This window comes from Parasteatoda tepidariorum, chromosome 9 (genome assembly GCF_982258835.1).
Source record: "Parasteatoda tepidariorum strain Cologne lab strain chromosome 9, Ptep-v5.0, whole genome shotgun sequence".
NCBI lineage: Eukaryota > Metazoa > Arthropoda > Arachnida > Araneae > Theridiidae > Parasteatoda > Parasteatoda tepidariorum.
This window is the reverse complement of record NC_141763.1, coordinates 51,370,045-51,395,426: the sequence shown is the minus strand read 5'-3', so window position 1 is coordinate 51,395,426 and position 25,382 is coordinate 51,370,045. Positions and strand designations below refer to the sequence as shown.

The window sequence follows — 25,382 nt, the reverse complement described above, 5'->3', positions numbered from 1 at the left end:
TATATTTTAAAACAGTACTGCGGTTGGGGAGTCGCCAGGTGCAAAATTCATATCTACCAGCCATCGCTGAGATTCGAAATTGGTTCTCCTCACTTGGGAGGCGAGTTTTTTATCCTGAGCTAACACTGATCTTTTATAATTATATTTTATAACCATCGTTGAACGATTGACCCAGTTTTAAATTTACGACTACTAATGTTTAACTCCATAGCCTTGTAATTTGAACCAATCCAAAAGACAAGGAAACTCCTGAAGGACTTTACGAATCGACAGATTTAACGTGCATCAGTCACCATGTAAACACAGGGAATGTTCGGCTTGGGGTCGAACACACAACCTTTTGGACATGAGCTCAGTGCCCGACCAACCAGGCTATCCTGGCCCCTTTAATCATTCTGGGAATTTTTCTGATTCAATTACTTATGTATTTGTTTTTAAGAAAAATGCGTTTCTGAGTTATGTCTAAAGAATAAAGTACTCACAGCATCCCTTGTGCACACAATATATATATATATATATATATATATATATATATATATATATATATATATATATATATATATATATATATATATATATATAGTATTTTTTATTACCATTTAGGATGATCATGGTTAAGGTATTTACCCAGATCCCCTGTTTTAATTATATTATTCAAAAACTTTAAAAACTAAATTCGATATAATAGCTTTAAGTGATTTATTTTTAAGAGTGAAAAGTTAAACATAATATAATTCATGTTTTTCACTCTTTGAAGCAGAATAAATTGAACTACCATTGAAAATAGTTAGCTTCTTCACAGATTCTACAATGTATTTTTAGAAAATTGGGAGTACATCCTTCTGTTTGCAGTCGCTCTCCACATACTCGCACTCCGGAACTACTCAATTACTCGTGATATTGTTCTAATTCACTTTTTTCACTACTACCCCAGTTTTTATAGTTTAATTTCTTTTGCACTAAATTTTAAATGTATTGTTCGCTGTTGTCATCGGAAATAAATGCTGCTGATAGTCTATATATAGGATATCATCACATATCGAGCAATATATTATATATTAACACATACCGAGCAATATATTATATATTAACACATATCGAGTAATATATTATATATATTAACACATACCGAGAAATATATTATATATTAACACATACCGAGCAATATATTATATATTAACACATATCGAGCAATGCATTATATATTGTGATAATATGAATTACTAGAAGGCTTTGTTTCATACTCGATTCGTTCTCCAATCCTCGCAATTGCCTGTTATTTTTAACATCCTAACGAAATTAAATACTTAATATCCCCTCAATATATATTGAGGGGATAGTATACTATTTTTTGAGGGGATATTAAGTATTTAATTTCGTTAGGATGTTATCGAATTAGGAATACTTCAGTGACCCAATCTGTCATCTTGATTAAATAATATTATAACTAAAGATGAAAAGGGACAATGACTTGATTTAAGAACTTCACTTAGATATTATCCGAGATTTTGATTTCAAATACTCTATAACGCATTTATCGGATTTTATTAATTAAAACACTATGGCATAATAAACATGTAGTTGAGATAAATATCTTCGTTTGTTTTCAACTCTTTCATCCCTTTTCTACATCTTATACATTTTTGTAATTAAATGGATTGTAATTAAGTATCAGGAGCAGATTAGCTTGTTTTATTGTAAGTGTCTACTAGTTTTAATGTTTATTAGGTGAGAGTAATTGCATTAATCATGGAATTTCTTTATGTATGTCATATATTTGGATTAAAAAGTAAATTAAGTTAGATTTTAATTTTTAAATTTTTTTACAAAATTTGAAGAAAAAAATATTAAAAATTAATTTTAATAAGTATGCTTTTCATGCTAAAGCATTGAGGCGAAAATAAAAATAATAATTTAAACAAATTATAATGTAAAATAAACTGAAAATGGTAAAATATTAATAATGAAATAAACTAATTTTATAAAAATAATATTATAAATTATGAAAGCATTAAAAAATTAAAAAAAAATTACTATGGATAATCATTAAAATAATTATTTTTATTCCCTACAAGCTCATGGTTCTGATTGAGGCTGGTTTCCAAAAGCCTTCTTGGCATTTGTTTGGAGGTTGGGGGGTCGGGGGAGGTTTAGGGGTTGGGGGGTCGGCGCTTAAGAACCAGTTTTACTCTCCCCTAAACTAGAAGGAGGAGGGAGTGTTACTTCCGCGTCATTGTAAATAGTCTGAGAATAAAATAATAAAGAAAAGAGGATACCCTTTTACTACCCGCTAAACATTTTTATTTGGAAAAGTATGCATGGAATACGTAGAGTTTGTTTAAAATACATTATTATCAAAATGATAATATTATATCTAATAAAAAGAGATAAATTGAAAACTGCCGAGATCTGTACTTCGGTATTAATAAAGCATGATTTCGTTAGAGAAAATTAAATAATTAAAATAATTTAATAAATTAAATAATTAAAATAATTAAATAATTTAAATAATTAATAAATTAAATAATTAAAATAATTAAAATGAAAGAAAATTTTTAATTTTCGGTTTTAAGGTTGACTACCGCAATAGTGTACTCGTTTTAGTAAATAAATTTTCGGCTTTTTCCTAATGAAACGAAGCAATGTGTTATAAAAAGCGAGACTCGCTTAACAGTTTTGTTTGCTTTTTTTCATCTATTTTCATCTACAAAATTAAAGTATCTCTACCTGAATGCAGAAAAGTTTATAAAATTATTAATTTAAAGTTAAAGGAAATTAATTATACTTAATTTTGAAATGATATATTAAAATATATTTTTTACTGCTATTTTTTAAGACCCAGCAGATAATAAAATTAAGATAACTCTCATGTTAAAACATCATCCTCTAACTCGTTGTTACAAGTATTTTTGAAGAATCCAATTCAAAAGCTAGAGTAAGTATATAATTTTGTTAGCCAGGACCTCTCGAACCAGTTAGATATATAGATTTTTTTTCTTTTACTTGCTTTTTGTTTTACTCGTAAACTTATTAATGTTTACATTTGAAAGTATATGCTACCTTTTATTCATTTACTAAAGTACCACCTGTGATTGTTAAAAATTGTAGAGGTCTCTGATAAAATGCTTGTCAATTGTAATTTAATAGTAACTATACGTTAGTTCTGTTTAAAAAAATTTAAAACAAAATTCTTGTCTTAGAATTGCAAATGATAAAGATAGCTTTAACAAAAAAAAAATCTAGTATAACGGTTTATAACTGATAGATAACGTGTAAAAAACTAGTCTATAGTATTGTTATTACACATTGTTTTATAAAATATACGGAGCACACATTTAAGAAATTACGCTTTTTATATTTTATTTAAATTTGGATTTTATGAATTATTATTTTGTTTAGACATTGTAAAAATATTAATTTCACATTATGTTGTATTTTCTTTTAATCCTTAAATGACTACTGTGTTATTTTAAAGTTACTTACTTTTTTTTTCAAATAAAAAATTTTGCATACATTAAAATTAAATTTTTGAAAGTTTATAATTTAATTTTTCAGTTGTATTTTTTTAGATCTATTGAAACTTCAAGAGAATGTAGAAAAAGACATTAAGATTTATTCGTCGTGAATCATGAAAAATACAGTTTTCACATTTTTCAATAACATCAGAAATATAAAATAAACCTTTGAATATACCTTTAGGATCACCATTAAATGCAAGTTAATTGTCCCCGGTTTAGTAAAACCCTTGCGCACTTTAATTCTTAAGTAAAATATGGTTTGAAATATTCGGAGATGTAATGACTATATACACGCTATATTACATAGTTATGTGAGTGAAAGAAAATTCAAAATGATATCGAGGCTGTAATATTTATTTACTGTTGGGGATACGCAGAAAGAAGATTGAAAGACCCAAAACAATTTATACAAAATTATTGTTAGTCAGACTATTAATATTTATAATATAAATCTTTTTCCAGAGCAGAGTAATGTTTTAAGGCATTCCTAATATGAAGGAATAAAAGACAGTGTCATACATTATTTTAAATTTTATTTGATATTACCAATATTTGGAATGATGAGGAAATATGAATGGTGTAAAAATAATTAAATAAATAAGAGGAGTAACAAGGAATCACACTACCTCCGTTTTATACACCAAAAATAGTGAAAAAGTAATAAGTGTAGTTGCGTGATCTATTTTTGGCGCACCCTTTAAATATTGAGTTTTGCCAAAAAATGTAACCCGGACTTCCATGGTCGCTCAGTATATCTCCACCCCCTATGTCCACTAATGTCCACGCCTATTCCTCCCATTCTCCCACCCATAGCTCCTTCAATTTGACTTGTCTTTCAGCGTAGAAAGGGCCTTAAGTTCATTTTCAATTTCGAGCATATTAACCAAAGAAAGATTATAAATTATTTTGAAAAGATTCAATGTGAAGGCAATTTACTTATTGTTATCAGTGATACTTTTAAAATAAGATTTTATGTCAGATAGTTGAATTCGTAGATCCGGGACAGCATCTTGTCTAGTACTGACTTAGTTTTTGGTGCTTTCAAATGCTAATAATGAAGCAGAATTATGGTTTTCGCTAAAATGAATCCTTTGAATTTTGAAATTTTATTTCTTTTGCACTTTACTTTTATAATTTCAAAAAATCAACCGAAATAATATTAACACTAGATTGCCTAAGGATGTAATTTTGACTGCTTTGAATTTCAATTCGAAAAACAATGATGAAATAATGACAGAATTTCTAAGAATTTTGTACAGCATATAATTTTTAAATTGCTAATATTTACTAGTAACTTGTTATATAACTATGAATAGTATAAAAAATATTAAAAATTTATTTTGAACAAATTTCTTTATACATTATTTATTTTTTTACAATCCTGTCATTTGGACTGCTTTTGGGCAATATAGGTATATACTAAGTTTCAGTCTTTCTAGTGTTAAATAAATAAGGAAATATTAATAAGATTTAAATATAATCAAGTTTTCGAAAATCTCTTCTGGTTAAAGAAAGTTCTAAGCCTTTGAACCACAATGACTATCCCACTGAACCCTATGGTTCCGCGGAACACATTTTGGGAGCCACGGTTCTATAGATTTTCTGGAAATGGAAAAAAAAGAATACCCCGAAAACTTAAAATATGCTCAACAATGCGAAAAATGTCTCTAATTTGTAAATTTTTTTTAAAAAAAAAGTCCTAAAAATTTAGAAAATTACTTTTAAAAGAAAAAAAAATACCCATAAATGCAAAACAAAGAGGAGCTTCATCAATATTAGGGCTTTAATAAATTACTCATGTAATATGAAATTAGGTAAAAATATTACTGTTTATTGCATATCTGAATTTCTCTATTCGTTTCTTTTTCGTCTATATACTTCATCTAAAGTCCTGTAAAACATTATAAAAGAAGATTGTGTTTAATTTCTAGTGTTGGATACTTCATCTAAAGTCCTGTAAAACATTATAAAAGAAGATTGTGTTTAATTTCTAGTGTTGGATGCAAGTGCCAAAATTCCTTCTGGTATACTAGATGGTACATTAAGTGACTTCGGAGATTATGACCAATGTTTGGACATAACTAAACTGGACAATAAGAACCGGACTCAATTCAGCGGTCAATATTGTGTTTTAGAAGCATCTCCTCTTTTGCCACCTATGCCTCATCGAGTACAATTCCAAACTGTTGTTTTAAACTTCTCGCACTTCAGTCAACGAGATTCTGTAAGTTACAGCCTTTAAATATTCTTAACAAGTAAGACTAAAAAAAGAAGACTGCATAAGACTAACAAATATAATAAAATATTCTAAAAATTTACACTTTACAAGTAAAGTAAAGTAAAACTTTTAATTTCATTTTTGACACTTTTAAAGGCTCTAGCCCATTTTATTATTATTTTTTTTAATTTTGAGTTTGTTAGTTTCCTTTTGTAGAGAACTGAATGAAATTCTGCTAGAAATGGGCAGAAATTGGCTGAAACTTTAATAGGAAATGGATACCCTGTAAAGATTTGAGTGCTCTAGCGAGTCAGCAAATGGGATAAAATTTTGATTGCTATGGATTCCACTCTTGAAAACAATCGAGAGAGTAATAAAAGATGCTTCTCAATTATGTTTTATTTGTTGTCCGAATGAGCATAGAAATTTGTTAAAACTACTTGCTGGCACTTAAATTATTATAATTATAATTCATAATTTTTTTTTGTAACCAAAATAATAATAAATACATCTTATGAAAGCCTATTTATTTAATAACACACGATTTATTTAATAAAAGAGGATTTACAAAACTTAAAAGTTTAAATTACATGAAATTCAATTCGTTTGTGTTAAGTAAATGTAAACGGTAAAAAACAGTTCCTTTAAAACTGAGTAAAAATAACCGAGAAAAAATAATGGTTGAATTTGAAAATCTCATGCATTCAAAATTAAACCAGAATTGATTGAACTGAATACTCATTTCTTAGCAAAATGCATAAGGAAGAAGAAATGTGTGATAGTGATGCTCATTGGCTGCCGGCAGGATTTGAACCAAGTCCCCTCGGGTTTTACCCATACCCCAAGTCCCACCCCCCTAACTACCATAGTTGAACACCACAGTTCAGGGAGAATTAGGAAGCTTTATGAAATGGTCCCCGTAATGACGCATTATGAAATACATTTCACGAAAAAGAAAATAGTGAAATTATAATTTCTGATTTCCCATCTAAACTATTGGGACCATTTTTTCCATATTGGAACTCTTTGTACTATTGAAATTGAAAATTACTATGCCATGTTGTGTCATTCCGGCTGCTTTTGTGCAAAGCTTCCTAACTCTCCCTGGACTGAAGTGTACAACTATGGTGGTTAGAGCATTCTTATATGAACCCAAAAGGTCCTGATTTGAAACTTGCTGACAGCAGCCAATGAACAACTATTTACACATTTCGCTCTCCACATGCATTTTGATTAAAATGATTACATATTGCTTCAGTTTTGAATACCCATGCAATTTCTAGTCTAGAGAGATTTAAAATCCGACAACTAATTGTTTTGGAACTATTTTGACAAATATTTGCTGAATTTTGAGAAAAAGTTTTTATTTTTGCAGTGAAACTCTCTTTTACAGTTTCCGCTAGAAAAAAGCACTGATTACTTAGATTATTACTTAAATCGATTTTCTTTTTCCTTAAATAATAATGTTTTTCTGCACAGTAACTATTTTTATTTATTCCAATTTCATAAAAGTTTTGGTCTGTAACAAATGTCCCATGAAATAGTTTTAATGTTTATGGTAATATTTTTTTTTTAATTACTGTTACTGTTTATACCATTTTAAATTTATTAATTTTTTAAATTTTAAATATACATGCTTAAATGCACTTTATTTATAAAATTTGGTAAAATTACCTTTTTTGTTAAGTGTAGTTAAAAACCTTTCTTTCTATTACATCCTCCATTTTTCAATATTTAGAATTAATAATCATGAAAAATACATCTTAAATAGGCTTTTTTTATTTCTGCAATAATAGGTGCTTACTGACTTTTCTTCAAACGCTAACATGTTTTTCTTGATGAAACTTCGTCTTGGTTTATGCTTGCCATCCAGTTGTTCCGTCAACGATATTCAAGAAATAGTCAACCTAAGTAAGTTTTAGAATACATAATAAAACATGGAATTTAGAATGAAAGTAATAATTTAACCAATACAAATAACAAATGTTTATTAAAAAGAAATCTTAGAATTATGACAAAAAAAGCATACAGTGTGCCTCGAAAATATTGCCATAAACGTTTAGAGCAGGAAGGTTATGCCATAAAATTTGAGAATCGCATATCAATCAATTATAGAAACACCACGAAAAAGTAGTGAAGGTATAAGATCTAATTTATTATTTTTAGAGAGATTTATTATTTTTGCACATTGTGTTTTTACAAATGGCGCGCTAGAAAATTACAATTCATTACAATTTTCTATCGTACATTTTATCACATCGTACTATTTTAGCGTATCGTATTACCTATTACGTATTATTTCGTATCGTATATTTTTGCTGTACATTTTAGCTTTCGATGTTAGCAACATCGAACGCTAAAATATACAACACTGATGGAGCATTAATGGAGCATACGCTCGAATACCAGGAATTAACGAGCATACGCTCGAATACCAGGAATTAACGAGCATACGCTTGAATACCAGGAATTAACGAGCATACGCTCGAATACCAGGAATTAGCGAGCATACGCTCGAATACCAGGAGTTCTTTTCATCGTTGCAACAAGGCAGAGTCTTATCATGATATTCATTGAAAACTTCACAATCTTGCAATAAACTATTGCTTTGAGAGCTTCTCATTGAAAAAAAATTAAGGCTCAATGAATCAGCTGAGAATCGGGATATTTTGAAGCAGTAAAACTAAAACATCTATACAAAATCAATGGGGGTTTTACGGTGCAATTCAACTTCTACAGTAAGTTATACGATAAAAGTTTAATTAAGGCTGAATGAATCTGCTGAGCATCGGGGTATTTGGCAGCAGTAAAACTGAAGCAATTCTACAAAATCAGCGGAGATTTTGCTGTACAATTCAACTACAACAGTAAATTATACGATAAAGGAGGTCAAGGAAGACGGCCATGGTAGTTTTCACCCAATTTATTATGACATTACGACCAATATTTCAATTTATTTTTCCAAGTCTTAAAAGTATTCACTATGTAACGCAAACTGAGATTAGCTCGCAGACTTGTCAATGAATTCTCCCGGATTAGATGAGATATTAGTCAATCAACACTACTTATTTTTATTTTTCCTCCATAATATTTTAAGATAAATTTAAGACAACTTTTTTTTACAATGCGTGCGATGTTTTTTACTGAACTGTAGCACAACACCACCTAGCTGTGTTTTGGTCAAGTGCTGTCAAGCCTGTCTATATCCTTATATTATGACCAACCATTCCAAACAGAATAAATATCTGTTACACAGTTTACATCAGAAAAAGAAATTACTTTAGTTTAAACATTTTACAGTTTAAGCTGTTTTTAAACAATTGAAGAGCTTAACTGCATTGACATTTCGTTTTAAAAAAACCAGTTTTAAAGAGCAACGAAACTTTAGAAATCTGACGGACCATTAACTATTCGCCAAATTAATTATCTGTAATTAGAGCGGACTATAAAATATTCTTAAATCTTGGAATTTGGGTAATTTTAAAATTTTAATTGAAACGTACCTTTTAAAAAGTTTTTAAAATATGTTTAACGAATTACATTTTCATAAATCTATAATTAATTTTCAGCAAATATCTAAAAGAAATTTACTATTCATATGCATTAAAAATGTTGTTTATTTCATTAATAACAGGTCTTAAAGACATGCCATTGGCCGCAAATGTTTTACGCTGTGAAGTGAAGAAACCATATGAAGTCACTAACACGCAAGTCGCAATTATGTAAGAATTTTTTACTTTTTATTTCTAAAGCTAAATTAATTTTTTATTAGTTAAATTTTTAAAGTTAAATTTATTTTTTTTAGCTTTGCCTGTTATGTTAAGGTAAAACAAGTTGTAATATTTCCAGCTTCCAAGAATATTCAAATTATTTTCTCATTGATGCATATTTTTATCTTGATCAGATTTCTTTTTGCGTCATACTGCGATTTACGTTCAGACTGCATACGCTTATACTGCTTATAACCAGCTTCGCTTCACATATAAGTAGAATAAAAATTCATATATAAATCAAATTTTAAAAATGAGAACATTAAAAAAATATGTACATTTTAGATACACATTTTTACATAAGACATTTTTATTAGTTTTTATTAGCATCAAAAGGGAGAGAAAATTCGGACTTTTATGAATAAGTCTTTTAACAACAAAATCATTTAATAACATGGGTCATTTAATAATTAAATATTTTCCATTAGCATGACGACGTCCTTTTTTCCTTTTTTTAATACTTCAATTTCAGTTAATTTTAGAAATGGCCATTAAGATTGTGTACTTCTTATTTCAAAAATTTTTCTGTAACAGCTAATAATATATTTAGTAATGAATGAATAAAAGGGGGGAAATGACGAATTAAAAATAAAACGGATCAAGTAATCAGTGAACTGAGGAATTTTTGAATTATAGAATCGGTGTTTAAGTAAATCAGCAATTTGAATAAGTGGTGAATGATCGTAGCAATGATGAGACAATTAAATATTTTATTCAGTTTACAAAAAAATTGAAATACATTTTGTAGATTACAGATAATGGCAACACATTTTCATATTTTTCATCCTAATGCGTAGTTTTGAATTTGAATTTCGGTTTTAAATTATCATAAAGCATGCTTTCCATATCAAAAAAGTTTTTAAGCTGGAAATATTTCTTGAGCTGTGTAAAATTTAAAATATTATTTGAAATTTTTTTTGAAAGATACCATGGTCGATTTTTCTTTTTCTTTAATATCAAAACTTTTTTCGAAGTCACATTCATTAATTTCTAATAAGTTGCAACAGTTTTATAACATTATAGCTTATCCTGATTTTTATTTTTCTTTAATATCAAAACTTTTTTCGAAGTCACATTCATTAATTTCTAATAAGTTGCAACAGTTTAATAATATTATAGTTTATCCTGATTTTTATTTTTCTTTAATATCAAAACTTCTTTCGAAGTCACATTCATTAATTTCTAATAAGTTGCAACAGTTTTATAACATTATAGTCTATCCTGATTTTTATTTTTATTTAATATCAAAACTTTTTTCGAAGTCACATTCATTAATTTCTAATAAGTTGCAACAGTTTTATAACATTATAGTTTATCCTGTCAGTTATTTTAAGTCGCCTGAAGTTTCTTTTGTTATTTCGATTGTAAGTTATTTCAACCATTAGAATTAAAAACCAATTGAGAACATTTTTTTCTTTACTCATCACACTTCCAGTTAATAGAAATATCAATAGAGATTACAACTTAACACACTTTAAAAGTCAGATTTCCTTAAAGGAAGGACTCTTTATCTAAGAATGAACCTGCTGAGATAATTTTTCTCGAATAATTTTCACAACGCTGAATGATTTAGACTTAAAAGCAATTGATTTTATAAGGAAGTGATTTTATTTTCAAAATAACGTGATAGATTGCAGCAAGATCTCCATAATATTGTGCTAGTTTGTTGCAACCTTAATACTACGGCACGTTTAACAATATTATTGGACAAGTTAATTTATATTAAACTCTAGTCTATGATGCTGAAGTTAAACTTGAACGAAACATATATGAAATTAAAAAATGTTTATGATTGGGATAAATTTTCACAAAATTATGGTTCAAAACGTTAAAAATATGCATTACTGACATTAAGCTTGCCTAATAGAGTCGCTCAACTTTGAACATAAACATTACTTATCTTAAATCTACGCATTAGTATGCTTCAATGTTGAATATATATGTATACATATATTACTAATCTTAAATTTATTTAATAGTATGGTTCAACGTTGAATAGATATACTACACTTACCTAAAGTAGAAATATATTTCTTGTTTTCAATATAAATATGATACACTTTGTATTTTTTAAAAGCAAAAATAATTTTAGATTATTAATTGACACTCACATAAAAATCAGTTTAACATTTGAACCTTAATATAGGCTACCAAGACCGTAATTTCGGGATAAGTTACATCTCATATCATGCGTTTTAATTTCAAAATAAGGTGTTTAGTATGTAGTTGTATTAAATGGAAAGATATTCGTAGCTTTTTTTTAAAAAAAACAATATGATAATCTTTTTCATGTGTCAGTAAAATTTTGGATTATGCCTTAATACTCGTAAGAAAACTGGCTTAGCGTTGAACCATAATACCGAAATCGGAATATAGTGTAAATTGGCTGCAACCTTAAATTGAACCATGTATATATAATGTATTATAAAATATTAAATTGAACCATGTTTTCGTGCAAGTTAAACCATTGTTTTGTTTAATCATGCTCGATATTTATTCCTCCAAATTTGCTCAAAAAAATAGTTTGCTTTAGCACCATATTTAGATTGAAGTAAATTTTCACGTTATTGAGCTTCAACTCGACTTAAACTTACTTACAGTGAAAGCTAAGCGTTCCCAAAACAGCCCGTTTCGTACTAACGGAATTAAATAAGGCTGAAAGTTAAGGCACTACAATTTGGAGTCCGAAATCATGATTGTGGTAATGTGGTCTACAATACACACAAGCCAACCTTATTTCCTGGACGAGCTGGCACCCATCGCTTTGAAACTGAATGTACTTCAAGTCCGCCACTGAGGATCGAACTCCAGTCCTTCGCAAAGACAGCTTGTGACGCAACTACCACTACGATTATTAAACATCAATTCACTGGTATATAAGACATGCTAGCTTGATTCAATCTTGAGGTACCTTTTGATAGATGAAGGTTGGCAATGTCTAATGATCTATTCCCCACAAGCTTATTAATTTTATCTACGATTCAATCTTGAGGTACCTTTTGATAGATGAAGGTTGGCAATGTCTAATGATCTATTCCCCACAAGCTTATTCATTTTAACTACGATTCAATCTTGAGGTACCTTTTGATAGATGAAGGTTGGCAATGTCTAATGACCCACAAGCTTATTAACTTTAACTACGATTCAATCTTGAGGTACCTTTTGATAGATGAAGGTTGGCAATGTCTAATGACCCACAAGCTTATTAACTTTAACTACGATTCAATCTTGAGGTACCTTTTGATAGATGAAGGTTGGCAATGTCTAATGATCTATTCCCTTATCAACTTTAACTTCAGAGTCTTCTTGCCTTGCCTTCGTACAGTGAGGAATCAGTACTTTATGTGAAGTATTTGCATCTTATATTAAAGAACTATGTTAAAGTATTTTGGATCCTTATTTAATATTATTCATATTGTTTAATGTGATACATTTTAGGATATCAGAAAAAAAGAATCCTGAAACAATTTGACCAGCTATTTCATAAACATATTATGTATTTATTAAGATGACATAAACAATCTTACATAGATAAATGATAGAATTTTCAAGTTTATATCTTGTGTTTCATATACATTAACGATACATCTTTGATTTTTAAAGCAAGTTATAAATATTTTAGTTTTTGTCCTTGGAGTTCAAACAAAATGGTAACTTTTAATAATTTGTTATAATTTCGTTATTATTTTTTTTAGCTGCATTATCTCGCTACTTGTAATTCTGGTAATAATTGGTACGTATTTGGATACAAGAAAAGTGCATGAATGCAAAATACTGGAAGATTTATCTTCAAGTAAGTTATTTGCGCATTTTTTACTATAGTAACTCAGATTGAACTCTTAAATAAATAAATGAACCTCCTATTACATTTTTACTTTTGTTTAATAACAATTTTTTACATTACAAACAGAGGATGCTAATGTCAACCAGAAAAAAATATGCAAATGTGTAACTTTAGTGGCAGGCTTAAAACAGAATCGAAGGCTGGAATAAAAAAACAATTAACACCACATGTTTTTGTTTTATCGATATAATTATTAAATTTAATGTTATTAAATTTGAGTTTTTTTCCAATTATTCCTGAACTGAGTCACTGCCGCAATATATACTTAAAAAATAAAAACAAATTACGAACTACTAAATGCATAATTCTAGAATATGGAAATAAACTCGATGATGCCTATCAGTTTGATATATTATTTTTAAAGGTGGACGCATAAGGTTGAATTGCGTCACTAAAAAAAACACACAGCACATTGTTTCGAAAAATATTTTTAAAAATGTCAAATTTGCAAGCAGTACTATATACTAATACCACATGTATTTTGTTACAATCTGTTCATCATTTATTTTATGTTTATCACATAATGATAAATTATTGTATCTCAATATTTTTATTCAAAATTCAAAAATGTTTCTTTTAAACTTATAAAATATTGAAATAGTTTTAAAAAGTCGCAAAAGGTTCCATTTATTAACTACTGTACCAAAACTTTTAAATTTTCGGGTCTTGTTTGTCTTGTCATCGAGTCTTGATTTGTTTTCATTTATATTTCTATATATTTCTTTTAAATATCTAAAAACATTTCAAAATTGACTCAAATGATTATGATGTAAAACTATTGGGGTGCCATCTGCATATTTAATATCAAAATATTTATTAAGCCATATTAAAATGAAGCAATTAATTTTCTACGCTTTAAGCCCATAAATCTGAAAAACATTCAAAACTGTTTTTGCTATGTGTTTTTAGTTTAGGTTGAAAATGATGAAAATTTAAAATTAACACAAAACGTTTTTATTCTTCTGTCCCTTAAATATGGAATGAATCAGTTTAAACTTTAAAACTTTTTATTGGCAATTGTGAGACTTTAAAGTCTCTAAAAGCTTATAAAACTTATCATTTGCCAAATTTAATTTATTTACTATATTTCCATTTATTATTCATTTAATTTAATTATTTAAACATTTTATTTCTATTAAAAATGTTATATTCTTCGATTATTTCAAAGATAATTTTCGAAGAGTATATATAAATTACTCCATATTCTTCGAGAGATTTAAAGATATAGAAGTTATTATAAAAGTAAGATATATAGTTACAGATTTAAGTATGATATAGAGATACAGATATAAAGAATATGGTTATATTGTTGCATGGAAATCAGTTGTTAACAAAATTTTACAATTTTAAAACTTGTTAACATTTTTAAATAACTAAAATCTGAACTCAAAAATGTCAAAATTAATAGTTTACTTTTAAAATAATAAGTACACTAAGTATTATCATCAAATCAATTTCATTGTGTGTTCTATTATTATTAAAATTTTAAATGTATACAGTAATCAACTTGTAAATTATTATTAATAATATTTTCAATTATTTACAAAATAAAAAGGTTTAAACAATACATAATAAAATTAAAATCAATTTATAAAATTATGTAAGAAATTCGAACATAAAATTAACTTTTGGGTTCGTTTCTAACTGTAGGCAAGATTGGTGATAGTTTAAAAAGCTTTTCTGCCAACAAAAATTTGGAGAAATTGTTCAAAATTAGCCACTCAAAAGAAAATTTTGGAGTTTTGAATGGAATGAGAGTTTTATCGATGGTATGGGTGGTATTGGTACATACCTATGGATTCAGCCACAAGCAAGCTTTTTGTAAGTATACAAAATTCCAAGTAACTTTTTCTAAATATAACTGCATAAATATTACACATAAATGATATTTCAAAATGCTAACATAATGTAAAATACTCAACAGTAAAATATTAAATGCGTTTTATAGCAGATATTACTATGAATGTAGTTTCAATGGTTTTATCCAAATTTTACAGTTAATCACATCGGAAAAATTGCCTATGTTACTGCTACAATGTAGAAATTGGTTATTCCGAAGATTGTCAAGCTAATGCGCATATTAATGCGCAGTGATTCGTTAAAGTGCCAAAAAATTGTTTCATTTCTCAAATTATCGTGGTAATTAAACAATGTAGATAATCTGCTCTTTAACTAGGAAAATAAGATCTATGTGAAACTACAGCAGTTATTTGTTGTAATTTTTTGAGTGCTTCTCATACTATTGTATTGTTATATTTTGCTTTGGTTATATTGATGCAATATTAGGAGGCACTCTTTTTTACATATATAATCGTGTGAGCTGATGAAAAGATTATATCTTTCATTTTCCTGTTTTTTTAAAATTTTTTGTCAATTTTTTTCCGGTTTTTCGTTATTTTTATTTTTTCATTGTTCTGTAATTTTTTCCTTGTTTTCTCTACATTTTGAACTTATTTCATGAGTTCCATTTTTCCTGCTGCTTATGCGCAATAAATAAAACTTATTGTTTTTCTTAATTTTCTTCGTGCTTTTATTTATTATGATATATATATATATATATATATATATATATATATATATATATATATATATATATATGAAAATAAGAAAAACCGTTTGGGCTGAAGAAAACTGACAGACTCTTCCTATTTTCATCAGAAGGTTAAAATAATAATTTTAATGTTTCTCCTAACGCCTTCCACATTAATGATTCCATAAACTTTGATATAAGTTTCTATTTCTCTCTTAATTATTGACGTGTAACCCCTAATTAGGGTAGTTATTTAAGTGCTCTTTAACAAGAATTCTGAAATTATATAATACAAGTTGCGTTTACGGAAAATCCCTTATACCTAATTGTTCGTGAAACTGTTAAAACTTATTGTTTTGAAGCGTTTAAAGTATATACAGTTAAACCACTTTTTTTCTTTCTTTCTAACTTTCTTGCAATGAACCAACCAGTTCTCATGTGAAAACAATTAGATCTAAAATACTTTTATATACTTAATACGGTAATAAATTTTGAAAAATCAAAATATTTAAATTTTTTCGAGATATTTTTGACTGATAATTTATTAACTATTTTTAAGCCCGTATGAAAAATGCACAGGATGCTCTAAATGAAGTAACTTTTGGTACAATAATCAATGCATGGGTTATTGTGGATACATTTTTTGTCCTTGGGTAAGTACAGTGTTTATAACATTATTATAATTTAAATTATTGTAATTAAGCAATTGTTTAATAAATACATCAAATAGCACTTCGTTGATAAAGCTGTAAGATTTCAATTAGAATGAATTATATTTTGAATTTAAGATAGTATTGAATAATATATCAGAAAATATCATGAAATTAATGTAATATATACAATTTAACTAATTAGAAATGCAGACAGCAGTTTCGATACTAAAAACTAGCACCTCTTAGCATCGAAATGACTATCCGTTTTGTGTTTATTCTTTTACTTTTAAGGATATTTTTTAAACATTATTTAATATATTTTCAACACTTTTCAAAAAAAATTCAAAGACAAAATATGCGATTGAGTTAAAGAAAATATGTTTAATTTGCTACATATAATGTTGAAAAATCAAGATCTGTATTTTTTATTTGAAATAAGGATAAAAGTTACAAAAGTCAAGTAAGGGAATATTACAGAACTAATATATTACTCAGAAACTGCACACAATAAAAAATGTGTTTGATGTTTAAAAGTTTCTGTAAAAAAACGTTGAAATAACCCACCAATTAATTTGAATCTTATGAATTTCAGAGCATTTTTGGTGTCCCATTCAAATCTAAAGACATTGGAGAGTAAAAATGGTCGGTTAAATTTTATGAGGTATTATCTTCATAGAATTTGGAGGTAAGTGTGTTAAGCATTTGATTATAAAAAGCTGAATATTGGGTAAAATTGTATAATTTGCTATCAATCATATCACAAAAATTACATTTAAAATACATCATATATACATGCATACACACATTCCATTTATATTGGAAATGTGATTAATTTAAATGTAGTGCTGTGTTTTAAATGTATACTTTAGACTAAAGCAAAAAACAGCGTGAATAAAGCACTAATGAAAGAACATGAATGAGCATACTATAGTTTCGGTGCTATAAACAAAAATCTTCCTCTGTGTCTAAACACAAAATGACGGTAGAGAAAGTGAAGAGTAAAACACACGCAAAACAATAGGGAAAGAGAAACAAGTTTGAACAAGAAAATAAAAAAGGAAATAAGAAACAGGTGTGATGAGATTTTGCGGTAACTCCACAGTGCAACAGATAATATTAATTTATTTATTCATGTATGTTTAGCCAACAAATGCAATTTTCAATTGATTTCCTAAAACCCAATTTTGCTTACATTGAATTCCAATCACAGTTTTTGTAATTGGATTTATATTATTTTTTACACAAAAAGCCACTACATCTTTGCTGTAACAATGATTATAAATAAAATAATAAATAATTATTATAATTATATTATATGGATTAAATTAAAAAGAAAACTTAGAATTTAGAAAATAAATGACATATAAAATTGAAACATTCAATCTACAAAAATCCAATATTTTATTTAAAAAGTAGTTTGCAATTTAAAATATGAAATTATTTTATACGAGTTACTTTATTTTAAATCCAACTGTCTTACATTCAGCGTTCATATACATTCATTTAATCCACACAAATCCAATATTTTTTTTAAAAATGTAGTTTGCAATTTAAAATATTAAATTATTTTATGCGAGTTACTTTATTTAAAACAACACTGTTTCAAATTTAGAGTTCATATACATTCATTTAACCTACAAAAATCCAATATTTTATTTAAAAAGTAGTTTGCAATTTAAAATTTTAAATTTTTTATTTTATACGAGTCACTTTATTTGAAATCCAACTGTTTTAAATTCAGCGTTCATAGACATTCATTTAATCCACAAAAATCCAATGTTTTGTAGCTTGCAATTTTAAATATTAAATTATTTTATACGAGTCACTTTATTTAAAACACAAATGTTTCAAATTTAGCATTAATATACATTCATTTAACCTACAAAAAATCAATATTTTATTTAAAAAGTAGTTTGCAATTTAAAATATTAAATTATTTTATACGAGTCACTTTATTTGAAACCCAACTGTTTTAAATTTAGCATTCATATACATTCATCATTGACTGAATAGTTGGTATTTAATTTAATGGATTACTGACTTCATTTCGAAAGTTCCATACACGTAGTGTTACAATTTTTATTCTAGGTCAAAATCCATCATAGTCAATCCCTAGAAAATCATACAACCATAAATTAACTCCAATATTAGGTTACAGGGGGATAATGTTTGACCTAAAGGACGCTATTTTTTATAGCGTTGAAGGGGCCAATGAAGGTAAAAAGTACCGTATTTCCCAGATAGATTCCATTTCATAATGTTGGTAGAAATAGATGAAGGTTACAACCGAACATAATCCAATCTTTGTAATAGCTTCACAAAAATATTTCTTTGTCTAAAACCACAAAGATATCGTTATTTTTCCGAACTGTGAGTAAAGTGATATTTATTTCTACACGGAGATAAATATTCTGTTCATTTGCTAATTTCCCCGTTCATATGGCAACAGCTTACCAGGAATTCTGGTTTTTAAAATTACAGTTTTTATTACTACTCATTTAGTAAAAGATACAAATCTGAAAAATTAAATTAACCGAATAAATGGTTTTTATGCCATGCTCTGAGGTATTAAGATAAAATTACCAAATTTTATCACATTTTATAAAACCATATCTTATTGCTCATTTTATCTCATGACCAAAGCGTTTTGGTCCAGTTTTGTGATGTTCTTTTAGAGTTAGAAACACGGTATTTTTCACCATATTCTTCGAGTTTGAACTATGCTTTTCTTAATCGTTATGGAGATAAAAATAATAGAATAAAATTTTGTATAGTTATAATAATAAAATAAAACTATTTTTCAGGTCTATAAACTGTTTATAATTAAACTGTTTACAATTAAATTAAGCTGTTATTAAAATCGATTTAAGTTATTGCATAGATAATGTGTTATAAAAATGAGTTATAACAAAATAGATATTAGTTATATAGGTAAGATGAAGTAAAATAAGTTAAACTTGGTTATAGTATAGAAACTTAAGAGAGAATTTTTTCCATTGAAATAATATTTTTGCTGCAGAAAGTGTTCTAAAATGCAAATAATTTTCTGGTGCTTATTATTTATTATTAATCAAAATATTGGAATATTAAAATTTTGCTATGTTTTTCCATTTTTAGAACTAATTGATTAGAGAAAGAAATATACATATCTTATAATTTTTATATCTTTTTTAATTAATTTAAATATGAGTAAGAATTTAAAGTTTGAAGGAGTATTTAAAATCTTAAAATTTTTTTTAAAATATCTAAACCTTCGAAAGTAGTCAAAAAATATCACAAAATAGGTTAAAAAAAGTAAGTTTATAATTTTAAATCTAGTTGAAAAACAGAGTGATGGAAAAAACATAGTTCAATTTTGTTCATTTGATGCTAATTACTATATTTTTGTTTTGTTTTATAACTATGCAAGTTTTAATGCAAAAGCTGGTATTTATTTTGAAAAAAACAAAGCAAAGAATACTTTTAAAATGTTATTTATATACAGGAAAAAAATTTGCCCAAATGAAAAAGTTCCACCTGATAGCTTTCTGACAAAATGAAAAAAATTTATAGGACGGAGATTTTTATGCAACTTTAAGAATCATCTTTGATTTAAATAAGTGATTGAAAGTAAAAAAGAACTATAATTTTTTTTTTATCTTGCGTTAAAATTTATTAACTATAATTTTACAAAATCTAAAACCTTTGGAGCAGAATTTTTATTAAACATTTTCCTTATTTTGTATTAATTTAGGTCAAAATAAGTGAAAAATACTATATTTAGCACTTTAATAATCAATGTTTTTGAAATACAGGATGAAACACTGGGATCTTTTTCCGCGATAAAGGTAAAATCTTCCAAACATGACTCTCTTTCAAACAATAATTTTGAAAATTTGTAACTCTTTGCAGTTATTTAGTTGTAAGAGAAGCAGTTAATCATCATTAAAATTTCTTTAATTTGCAAAATAAGTTATTAATAAATTTTTTTAATGGAATAAGGAAAAAAATTCAAACTACTCTTTTTGGGTTTTATATTTCAGTACAAATGTAATACGAAAATCTAACAGATTTTTTTTACCAGCTATTAGATTGTTTTTTACAACTAAAAAATTCCAAAAACATATTTTCGCCTGTATTATATATATATATATATATATATATATATATATATATATATATATATATATATATATATATATATATATATATATATATATATATATATATATATATATATATATATATATATATATATATATATATATATATATATATATATATATATATATATATATATATATATATATAGGTAAGGGACTCCGATATCCCATTTTCAACACATGGAGCTAATGCGACACTTTTGAATCAATACACAGAAGTCTAAAATGCTTAACATTTTAATGTACAATTTGTAGTTTTAAAAAAATAATCTAGAGATTTTATAGACTTTTTACATTACCAATTGTTATATATGAATGTTTTTAAAGAATTTAGCACTACATGCACTTTCATACATATATATTTTTTTATAAAAAATTACAAAATATGTGACTTTGTTTTTATATATATTTTAAGATTAACTCCACCGGTGGCTGGAGCTTTACTAGTCATGTTTCTGTTGCCTCTGTTAGGCTCGGGACCACTTTGGGAAGATGTTATTGGAAAGCAAGTTGGGAATTGTGAAAAATATTGGTGGCAAGCTCTTATTATACCAATAAATACTTGGACACATTTTGAGGATATGGTAAGTTTAACGAACTTATTTTGGGCGGGATAGTCTGGCTGACAGGGCGCTGGACTCACACTCGTGAGAACGGGAGTTCGAATACAGCAAGCCGTAGACTCCGCATGCAGTAAATAGTGACTGGTTCACGGTAAATCTGGCCGATCACAAAGTCCTCTATGTTCCCATAACAAATCAATACCTCTGGGGGTACTGAATTTTAGATTTATCTTTCCTTGGTTCAGGTCAGAATTGCTACCTGTGAACGAATAAATGTATGTATGACTGTGTCCGCCCAATAAACGGGTGTGGCAGAAATCAAATTCTTGGCCATAGATGGCGCCACTGGAAACAAGAACAATTGCTTCCCCCCTGCCTTAATAGCCAACGACAACAGCAAGGATGAATTTATTTTTAGTTGGATTGTAACATATAAAAACTAACACAAAGCTTAAGAAATTTTTTTAAAAAAATGCTCCATTGAATGTATTTTCAAAATGCTTTAATAGATCACGTATAATACAGGGTGTCTATAAAAGAACTCCGGGGTTTTAAAAATTCATATCTCACTAACTATAAAAGATAGCAAAATTTAGTCGATTTCTCTGAAAAGAGTAGCTCAAAAAGTTTTACTCATACCAATTGGGAATGTTTGTATCAACTGTTGGCGACGCTGCAGGACGTTGACCTTGAAATGACGTCGCGAAATTTGAAATGATGGGGACTCCGCAACAAAAGGCTGAATGTGTTATTTGGTTCATAGAAACGAAATCTTTAGTTACCGTACAAAGTGCAGAGAAAATTCGTGATGTTCAACATCTCAGGGAACGAATAGTCAATTGTATGGCAACCGTCACACCAGACATGCTCACCAGTACATGGGAAGAGGTAGAATACCGTTTAGACGTCTGCAGTGCCACTAACGGGGCTCATATAGAACTTTACTAAGTGTTAAAAAAAACTTGAAAATGTAAGCTTTTCAGTCATGTATAAAACATGTATGTATGTTTTTTATTTCATTAAAATATTTTGCCTCAAAACCCCGGAGTTCTTTTATAGACACCCTGTATATGAACAAAGTTGTATATTGATACATGCAAAAATAGTTATTTGAAAAACAGTTTTTAAATTATTAAAGGAAAAACAATTTTAGAACACGATTTGTTTTATTTCATAAAACATTTAATTGAATATTCATCACAATATAAAGTTCAGGGTTTTGTAGTATTTTATAAATTATTTTTCAAAGCAATAAACATGTGGAAAAATTAATCAATTTCAAAAAACGTATCGAAACGGATATAATTAATAAAAAGTGCACTAAAAACTATGCATGTTATAAATTTCTGTATGGAACACAAATAAAAACTTGAAAGCCTGTTTCTAGAGAATCATGTCAACTAACAAAGAATTCAGGGAGATAACCAGAACTGCCTATTTAAATTAATCTGGTTAGAAGTTATCTAACCATATCATGCATAACTTTGTTTCAATCCGCCAGACTTTACTCGACATTAGAATCAACAGCAGAGCCGCTATATCTAACGCAGTTTGCGAGTTATGGCTTACGGATAACAATCTGTGATTGGCTGAGAGCCAATATTTACCAAAAAATAAATAAAACAAAAATTTTCTTTGAGTTTTTTAACATTACGTCATCGACTAACTAAGGTGTGTTATATACCGGTGGAGAGTTAAAATTATAGGTTAGCTACTTTTTCCTTTCTTGATTTAAAAAATTAATTTTAACGATTCAAAGTATCAATTATACGCATTAATTGCCTTAAATAATCATCTGTATGTTGTAAAATAATTAAGTTTTTAAAAATTAAAATTAAAACTATATTAAGAACTTTTATCAATCAGTTATTTATGCTAGTAACAGCCAAATAAAGAGTTATTTTTTGATAAAACGTTAATTTTTTTGTAAGTTATTTTAGGGGGAAAAAATTTTACACGGCAACATACCGTACTTTTTTTTATTTTAGTTCCGTGCATTTATTTTTATAATTAAAAAAAAGTTATGTAGTTATGTTTCAAGAATCAAATGAATTTATCAATTATTGAAGCAACTTTGGTGCAGTTTAGCCTGTTTGTTTCTGGTTAAAAAAAAGGGAAGCTTGATATGGTTAAGATTATTTGATGCGAAGTAAGTAAGCACAGTTTCAGTTACAAAATGCAGCAACTCGTTTAGTTGGCCAATTCTTAAGTTACATGTCAAACTCTCCAACTACATTAAATACAGGAATTTATACTAAAAACTAGCATAAATGAATAACGTAGTTGATTCATATGAATTTTTTTTATTATTTGATGAAATATTTGGTTATTTAACTAAACACTAGCTTAATTAATTAAATATTTGATTAGAAATTGAAATTTTTGATTACATACAATTTATTCCTCCAAAAGTAATGACTAGTTCTAATATATGTGAATACATTGTAACACATTGTTTCCAAATTACTTATTTAGATTCTTTTTACATCGATACATATTTTCATTACACAAATAAAATTTATCACCAGTTATTCCATAGTATTTTATCGTATCATTGTAAAAAATGGTTTTTGAGGGATTGAACAAAATTGTGTCATGATATCTCCGACATAATTTGTGTCAATAAATGTGGCATAATATCTCCGAATTAAAAAAAAACCATTCGATTTTAAAATTTATTCTTAGTATATAACATAGTAATCATGTTTTACAATAAATATTACATTTACAATAATTTTCTATAATTGGAGAAAAACATTATTTAAAAAGAATTATAAACGAAAATATCACTGTCAAAAAAGTTTCGTAAAATTGAACAAAAATGTATCAAAATAGCACCAAAACAAGTAATAATCCAATATAAAACCTCGTGTATTCAAATTTGAAACAGCATATGATCATTTTTAAGCAAAACACATAGTCTCAAAAGCGATGTGGATGGGTGAAATGTGTGAGATATTCGTTGCCTACCTGCGAGTTCATAACCAATGACTTCTGGGATCGTAGCAAAATACTCTAGCCTGTCAGCCCAGGAAGAGTTCGGAAGCTTTATATAGTGATCACCCAGCAAATACGCATCATGACATATACTTCATTCTCCCCTGAAAGTTTTTATATTTATAGCGGAAGAAGCAAAAAATGAAATTAAAATTACCGATCTTGGGACCATTTTCTCCGAATTGCTATCTTTTCTATAATTTTAATTAGAAATTAGTATGTCATAACTTGTCATTGCGCAGGTCACTATATAAAGCTTTCTAATTACCCCTGTATTGGAGTATACAAATATGGTGGTTAAATCCTCCTACTAGGTCCACTAGGTCATCTCTCTCACAGATTTCTTCCTCCTCATCACTTTTGAGACTATGTATTTTACTCAAAAATTATTATATGGAGTTTCAATTTTCAATACATGGGGAATTCAAATTGTTTGCTTTGTTGCTAGTTTGATACAGTTTTGCTGCTCAATTTTAACTATTTTACAGTGATATTTTTGTTTATAATTCTTTTTAAATAGTGTTCTTCGACAATTATTGTTATAGAAAGTAATTGTACACATAATATTTTTTGTAAAATAAGGTATTTATGTTATAAAGAATACATTTTGAAATACGGTTACCTCGATGTTCAAAAAATAAATAAATGCAAATAAAAAATACATTTAAGGAGGTACTGATATATCGCTCAGCTCTAGGGGTAAAGTATTGTTTAAAAACAGGGACACGAAAGAGGAAAATTCTTTTCTGAGAATATTATCTTAGAATTTCTGAATTAGCTCTCTCTCTCTTAATTTTTTAAATCTCTCAACCTGCTGAGTTATAAATTTTCTTTTAACGGTTGCTAACAGCATGCTTTCAGTGGTTTCTGATGTGATATTGGATTACTGACAGTTATAAGAAATAGAGAAATACCATTGGGGAAGAAATCTAAATATTTAATCTTCTAAAATTAATATTTTTATTTTATTTTATAATCATATTTTAATCGCGGATGAATAAGCACTTGGGATGTTTAAAGAATAATATGAGGAAGAAAATGTTTTACTTTGTTATTATAACCTTCACTTGTTAACAAAGCATTAACTTTATCTTCAAGGTATCCTGAAGAGAAAATAAAGTTTCAAGGATTGAAACCACTCTAACTT

The 25,382-nt window shown here is 27.4% G+C and overlaps 1 protein-coding gene across 1 annotated transcript in view; it reads left to right on the top strand.

The window, feature by feature from the left end:
- The window catches only part of LOC107447938 (nose resistant to fluoxetine protein 6), a 55,355-nt gene that overhangs the window by 17,596 nt on the left and 12,377 nt on the right, over nt 1-25,382 (top strand). The window contains exons 2-9 of the mRNA XM_087151801.1: nt 5,513-5,742; nt 7,533-7,647; nt 9,371-9,458; nt 13,202-13,299; nt 15,001-15,171; nt 16,440-16,533; nt 17,126-17,218; nt 21,091-21,259. Of these exons, the coding sequence (XP_087007927.1) occupies nt 5,513-5,742; nt 7,533-7,647; nt 9,371-9,458; nt 13,202-13,299; nt 15,001-15,171; nt 16,440-16,533; nt 17,126-17,218; nt 21,091-21,259 (1,058 nt within the window). The remainder of the gene's footprint in view (nt 1-5,512; nt 5,743-7,532; nt 7,648-9,370; nt 9,459-13,201; nt 13,300-15,000; nt 15,172-16,439; nt 16,534-17,125; nt 17,219-21,090; nt 21,260-25,382) is intronic.